Source organism: Austrofundulus limnaeus, unplaced genomic scaffold, assembly GCF_001266775.1.
Source record: "Austrofundulus limnaeus strain Quisiro unplaced genomic scaffold, Austrofundulus_limnaeus-1.0 Scaffold847, whole genome shotgun sequence".
Lineage (NCBI taxonomy): Eukaryota > Metazoa > Chordata > Actinopteri > Cyprinodontiformes > Rivulidae > Austrofundulus > Austrofundulus limnaeus.
Window position 1 is genome coordinate 75376 of NW_013953249.1, and position 7625 is coordinate 83000.

Below are 7625 nucleotides of genomic sequence, written 5' to 3' on the forward strand. Positions count from 1 at the left end.
GGGTCACACTTGCGATGGGGAGGGGGGCTGCTATGATGCAGTTTACTTGGCATCTGAAAATACATTTCCTCAAAAGTATTTTGAACCTGAAAAGAGCTTCACTGAGTGAGAAGTAGTGGAGCTCAGCAGACAAAGTTTCACTTTCACCCTGCAGGCTCTTCAGGAGTCATGGGCAGGGTGTGTGGGGAGGGGGGTGCTCTGTCATGACGAAGTTCGGCTTAAAGACATGTCCCAGGGGCGTTTCTGGTCCCAAAAGGTGTTTCTGGTCCCCACCTGTCATTTTGTTCCTTAGTATGGCTGCCTAAAAACACTACAGGATTTCTCAAACATGCATGAACAAAAGCAAGGCTTTGGGCATGTTTTTTATGAGAGTATAACATTATAACATGATACTGTATAAAACTCAAAAAAGTTGATTTTACATGATATTGCCCCTTTAAGAGGGAAAGCAACAAAAAAAGAGCAGCTGACCATTTTATTGAGTCATTACTGTGTGTGTTATGATTACCATTGAAATGGTAAATGGCTTGAACTTATATAGCACCTTATCAAGTCCACTTGGACCCCAAGGTGCCTTACACTTCAGACATTCACCCATTCACACACTGATGGTAGTAAGCTACATTGTAGCCACAGCTGCCCTGGGGCACACTGACAGAGGCTGCCATGCACCAGTGCCACCTGACCCTCTGCCCACCATCAGTAGGCAAGGCCCAAGGACACAACAACTGAAACAGCTGGACAGAGGATCGAACCAGCAACCTTCCGGTTCCAGGACAACACCCCTAACCACTCCACCACAGCTGCCCTCGAAAGAAGAGTTTTAGTATTGTGTTGCTCTGAAGCATATGGGTGTGTGTTAACAAAATGCTAGAAGCAAATACAGTACATTAGCAATAACAATAGAAATGTAACTGCTGCTGCCCATTAGTCTACCATTCTCCAGAGAAAGAGAAAAATTCTCAATTGGTAAACATTTAAGAAAAAACATATTTGACTGAAAATAATGTTTCAATAAAAGTCCATCCAATACTGCATCCAACAATGGTTGGAGGCTTGCTGCAGTTGACGTGGGCCATAGGCCGTAGGCCGCTCGTGTCAGCTGCATAAATGGCTGTGAAATGAGACGGTCTACCCTACAGAAGATGTAAGTTTGCATGAACACTTGTTACCATGGTGATACGTTTTATATCACATTACTTCTAGTTGTTTTTTTAAGGTATAACTTTTATAAAATTCAGTTTTAATAGATAAACATTACAAGGAAATATATAAAAAGCATTAATTTTTTGGGTTTAGCTCCAGTATCTGTACTTGTAACTGCATTTTATTTAACATCTCATTGCAAAGTTGCAGATATGTTGTTTGACTTACATTTTTCGGTCCATGATAATTTTCCAAACTCCATCATWAAAAAAACTTTGCCGTCTTTGTTTTTATGTTTAATTTGCTGACGGCACAATGAGTCCTGGGATACCATCGGCCGAGTAGGATATTTATATGCAGCCAACTTTTTCGGGGTTTTGTCGACTGCATTTCTTGACCGCAAGTGTAGGTGCCGACAAAATKGGACAGCCTACGGCACRGGAAWRTGACATAAGTGGCCAACAAATGAGGCCGACATCGGCTGCAACCCATGAATTGAGACACAGCCCGTWTGTGTRAATGACTGCAKTTGAACACTGAGTAAGGCAAGCATGGATGCTACGGGTATCTACCAATACAGTTAAAAACAATATAAGGTTCACTGTACCTGTTTTGGGACAAAGTGCAGGGATAGGATCAGGGTGGCCCTGTGTTGTTTTTTTTTTTTTACCGCGGATTAATGTTTGGGACAGACATTAAGTCCATGATTGCATTTTTGTCCACTTTTTTTTAACATTTAAATTGACATATCCCATTGAGATCACAGATCTCTTTTGCAAGTGAGGCTTGGGTCTGACAACAACCTAATTCAACTTGTATGTGGCCCTGAGATGAACATACAAATTTTCTTACTCTGCCTCTCACACAGGTTTGAACTGAACAGTACTACAAAATGTATGAGACAATAATAAAAAAAAACAGCAAGCATCAAAACACTGTTRCTTAAGATTCTAATACAAAATGGTGCCATAACACATCAAAGACATTTATATTCAACTGTAGATCCTTATCTCCATATTTCTTTCTTTGTGTATACATACAAGTGTTGAGTAATCCTTTCTTAAACAGTCATGGTGTGATGTGATTAAGTACAGCCCACCAGGATGGTCTCTATGACACATACTGTGTTTACATTAGACTACATTACCACTTCAGCCTGGGGATCAGTTCTGCTGTGGCAGCAACTGTCTTCATAGGAACACACAGCGTGGTACTGAGACTGTAAAGATACACATTTACACACTTTAACACACAATAATTTTTATGATGATGAGCATGTGAAGCAAGATCAGGCCTTCAGCACTTTCTGTGCTCTGTAGAGTCATGGAAAGTGTGTAGAAGATGCTGAATTGTGTAACTTGTTTATTGCAGGGGGATGAAAGACCATATAAAAACTGAATAGGACGTTCCACAGTCCAAGGACACATAACAAAATTCTTGTCGGCTCTTTTTTCCTCACAGATATTTACAGACACTCCCTACAAAAGTCTTATTTACATACTCTGTTTGCATTTGGATGTGCTGCACCTTTTATCTTTTGCTCATGTTCTTTCTGTCACTTGTCTGCTTGTTCTCACTGCCTGTTTGTCTGCTCACAAACAACACACACATGCCCACACACCAGCTGTTTGATTGAGACATGAGTGGCAGTCCAACTCTCTGATGAGCTTTGAGCAGACGAGGCATGTCAGCACTGTGATTGCTGTGTGTGCTCTGGTGTGAGATAAAGGTCGGATGTGTTTATTGTGTGCAAGAGAGGGAGAAGAGGCCGAAGGGATTTGTCATATTCAAAAAGTGTGCAGTCATTGGCATATTTCCTAGTTGCGCATAATAACAGAGCAGGTGTTGATTCTGTAGTCATTTGAACATCTTGCTGCTCCAATCTGGCGATATTCTGAATTTCAAGAATATTTCATAGATGTTCATTTAGAGCTATTAATTTAGGTCTCTTTTTTTCCCTCTTCCTCTGTTTCTCCAGCCTGAAGAGTTGACCAACGCCCTGGAGATCAGTAACATTGTCTTCACAAGTTTGTTCTCCCTGGAGATGCTGCTGAAGATTTTGGTCTATGGACCTTTTGGCTACATCAAGAATCCTTACAATATCTTTGATGGAATTATTGTGGTGATCAGGTAGGTGTCATGACAAAAACAAAACACCTGATGTGATATGCTTATTGCTGTGTTATACTTTGCAGACCCACTGACCATAATAAAATTTAGGCRTTAAACTGGAACTTGGAATTTTAATCGAAACTGGGGCCAGCTTTCCTGTAGGCTAGTTCCAGTAAATGTTTTAAGCACCACTCCCTTCCACCGAAAGGTTCCCTTACACATACAATAGAAAGAACATGCTAGGTCTTCTTGTTGCAAGGCAACAGAGCTAACAACTAACTGAGTATRTTTAAAGGCTAAATGTCAGCATCAGCTATCTTTCCTCCACTAACCAAAGRGTTTTATTTTTGTGTCATCGGGACTTCAGACCACTTACCATGATTCCAGGTTTTTCTGCATGATCACTAGGACTAGTGGATGAGTTCAGTTATAATGTTCTTGGACAATATTTTGAAAGGTGAATCCTTGGAAAACACAAATGAAAATATTGATTTATCTTATTGTCATAATGCACATCTGACCTAAACCTAATTCTAAAAAGCAATATTGGATGGTATTTCAATGAGTGGTCAGAAGGGATGTGATGATTAACACTTTTTAACTGATGCAGCAACAGCCAAGTGTATGGGATAAATCTTGTGCCAGCAGGAATTGACTTTGAATTATTCAGATTGAATCAGAATGTGCATAATTTGAAAGTGAATGCATTGGTTTGAAAATGAATTTCACTAAATTGAAACTGAATTTAATGATTTGAAACTGAATTTAAAGATTAGAATTTGAATCAATTTGCTTTGAAACTGTATTTTGGTCTATGAAAAATTCAATATGACTACTTTCACTTTCAGTTCTAGAAATCAATTTCAATTCTAAAATTCAGATCTGTGTGTCACACATCCTGGTCCTTGAGAAAGCCAGCCAGAGTAATCAAACACAGATCCATAGATTTATGTTCAGCAGTTTTCACTCATTTACAGGCCAGCGGTCACTCTTTCAGAGATGAAGATGTTCTCATTCTTGATAGAGAGGAACGTTGGTTTGAGAGAGGAGTAAAAGAAGCCATTTTGTGAAGAAAGACCGTCCATCATTAAACAGARGTGGAGGCCTCCGTTTTCAGTTGTCCCCCTCCTACAGCGCTGCCATTGCCAGTATCACTCCACCCCCTGTTAACAATAGGTGTTAATTAGGTGTCAACGATACCCATGTGATGTGAGTATCAGTCACATGGAGGCAAGGCTTAAAAGCCTGAGTTTTGCCTGAAACTCTCAGACTGAAGAAGTCTCTTGGAGGAGAGACGAAACGTTTCATTAGAAAAGAACCCGTCCAGAAGACCTATACAATTTTTTTTTTTGATTTTTTTTACCTGGATTACTGAGATGCATCTGTAGCAGCAAACACTCTGAAAAACTGTTAAATACAATGAGTGCCATGGTTACAGCTCATGACAAATCAGTTCTCAGTAGCTGGAAACAGTATTAAACATCTCTACTGCCTGACAGTACTTTTAGTATTTGATTCTGTCTTATTGTTAGTTTTATTGTTAGATTTGATGAAAGTCTTTTGTTATTTAATAGTATTTTACTTCTTAGGATCATTCCTTGTCTTAATATTTTACTATGTGGAGTTTACAGATTGTGTTGCATGAAAGAGTGAATTGAAACAAATGAAACAGGGGTATAAGTTGGTCTTTCCATCTCAAAGACCTTTTTGGCTTCAAAAAGGTCTTTGAGATGGAAAGACCTTTTTGGCTTCAAAGTTTAATTTGTTACTGCATGAAATAAATACCAAACATGCTATGTATTTTAGGCAAAATAAAAAAAAAGTTGAAATTCCATTCTTCCATTCATTTTCTGCCACTTCCCGTTGTTAAATTGAAAAGAGCAACGTGTTACAAAGCGAAAAGATTCCTCTCCACTTCCTCATGGGTCTCCTGACTAGTAGCCATTGAATTCTGCAATGTATCAAATCTGGTTTTGTCTTCAAGAGCTGGTCTGAACCAAGACAGAGCTTAAAGTGGAATGACCTGTATTTATGGGACAATGAGGAAAGTGACTACCGGAGATGGCGAATGTTGTTGGTTTTTTTTTTTTACTGCTTGCTAAAACATTTGGTCTCATGTCAGGATGTGAGAGTGGTGAGTTCCCCTCACTTTCCCCAACTGACTTCTAGAATAAATAAGCCCTAATTTAATTACTGGAAAGAATATCAATGGATGACTAAATACACTAAGCCTTAGTGTATTTAGTGAATTGTTTACAGATCTAAAATACTTCCTGAAAATATTAGTTTAGTATGTCACATTTAGGGTCATCCTGAGGCCAGATTACGTCAGGAAGGGCATCAGTCATGAAACAATTGCCAAATATTTGTGTGAATTAACTCACTGTGCAGAAGGGAGCAGCTAGAAAACAACATTAAGAGGCTAATTTAGATGAGCCTGAGATTTGGCTTTGTCATCGATTTGTGAGAACTCAGCATGTTTCAAAACAGTAGGGGAGTAGACATCCATGACAGTTGAACAGGTTGGGGATCTGAGATTATTAGTCTGGGATGTTGGATGTCTGACTTGAGGACAGTTCATCACCTCAAGGCACTAAATCAAACCATGTGTTTGTGTTAATGTCCTCTCCTCCTACAGTGTATGGGAGATTGTAGGTCAGCAGGGTGGTGGTCTCTCTGTGCTGAGGACTTTCAGGCTGATGAGAGTACTGAAGCTGGTCCGTTTCATGCCAGCCCTACAGAGGCAACTGGTGGTGCTGATGAAGACTATGGACAATGTGGCCACCTTCTGCATGCTGCTGATGCTTTTCATCTTCATTTTCAGGTAGGCTTGTTTTGTTAATCGATTAGGAACATTAAAGTTAGCACTTTTACAGGAAATCATTCCGTGACAAAAATCTGCCTGAATTAGGTTTAAAAAATGCAAATGAAAACATATAGCCTGCCACCATTCATTTCAAAGTTTCAGGCTAATGATGAAGAGTTATATTTATTTAGGACAAATCTTAAAAATGACATAAGGCACAATTCCATGTAATCTTGGAAGATCTTGCAAAATGTATTAGCACTTAAGAGTATGTGTAGAGAATAATTTTCAGCTACTTCCACATAAATCTTTATCAAACTCACATATATTGCACTAAAGTTAGAGCTAACTTTGTGCCGAATAATATTAATTAGCAGTGGCAGACATTTAAAATTTGATTGACTCCAATAATGTATGAGCTGCAGGTATGTTTTACATAATTACTGTATGAGTGTTAGAGTCTGCTCGGTGGTTTATAAGATACTGTACAGTGGGGAAAAAAGTATTTAGTCAGCCACCAATTCAGGGCTCTAGATTAACTTTTTGCACTGGTAGCACCGGTTTGCCTAACATTTTTTTTTCTTAGGCGCACCAGCACAAAAGTTAGGTGCACCCAAATTTTCAACCACGTCATATTTAACATCAGTTTTACAGGTTATTTTTTTAATCACTGTTCATTAAGGCATTATTAACTCAAAAATAATTAGCTAACAATCTAGTAAACATTAAGCTCTTTATTTGAACCATAATTGTAGACATTTAACGTAGTGAAAAGTATTTAAAGTGATTCTATAAAATTCTAAGTGCAAACATTTAAGGGCTGAACATCTTATAAACATCTTAAACATTTCATGGTTAAATTTTTTTAGACACATGCCCCTCAGATGAACAGCTCCTGTAGTGTGGCCCTATGGATCTTAGGCCTTGGATAAACCAGAATGATGAACAGAGAATATTGATTAATAACGGAAATGTATTACTGATATTTATCAAAAGGTGTGCAGATTTTTTATAAATAATAACACATAAAAGTCTGCAATTTCATTAGCATTAGATGAATCTTATTATCTTATATTATTTCACTTAAAGTGTATCTCACCCCCCTGTGAAAAGATAACTCCGCCCCAAGGCGAAATTTGAAAAATGCATCAAAGTGGGGAGGGGTGGGGGGGTTAGAGAGCGGAGGTGTGGCCAGGACGACAGAACGTGACAGGTATGGAAGAAAAATAGTCTCATTGGAATCAGAATATTTTTAGACACTGAATTTATGACATTATTTTTCTTCTATAGTAAAACAGTTTGTTCAACTCCTATGATCTTATTACTTGTGTGTACAACTCTGTTGAGTGCATTTTTTGACTTAATGTTAAGATTTCCAAACCAGCACAGGAGAGGAAAGGTCAGCACAGACTCAACATACGATTTATAAAATAAGATCATCATTGACTTATCAACCTGAAACTTTGCCAGTTTTCTTAGACAAATCAGTCACTGTTATCCCTTTATTTGCAGGTTCTCTGGATGACAGGTAAATTCTAACTTATTATCCAGTCTATTTTGT

The 7625-nt window shown here is 38.4% G+C and overlaps 1 protein-coding gene across 1 annotated transcript in view; it reads left to right on the plus strand.

The window, feature by feature from the left end:
- Positions 1–3124: 3124 nt before the first annotated feature.
- LOC106532895 (voltage-dependent T-type calcium channel subunit alpha-1G) overlaps positions 3125–7625 on the plus strand; it is a gene marked incomplete at both ends in the record, with an annotated part of 8877 nt that continues 4376 nt past the window's right edge. Inside the window, 2 exon segments of the mRNA XM_014029064.1 lie at positions 3125–3276; positions 5897–6082. Of these exon segments, the coding sequence (XP_013884518.1) occupies positions 3125–3276; positions 5897–6082 (338 nt within the window).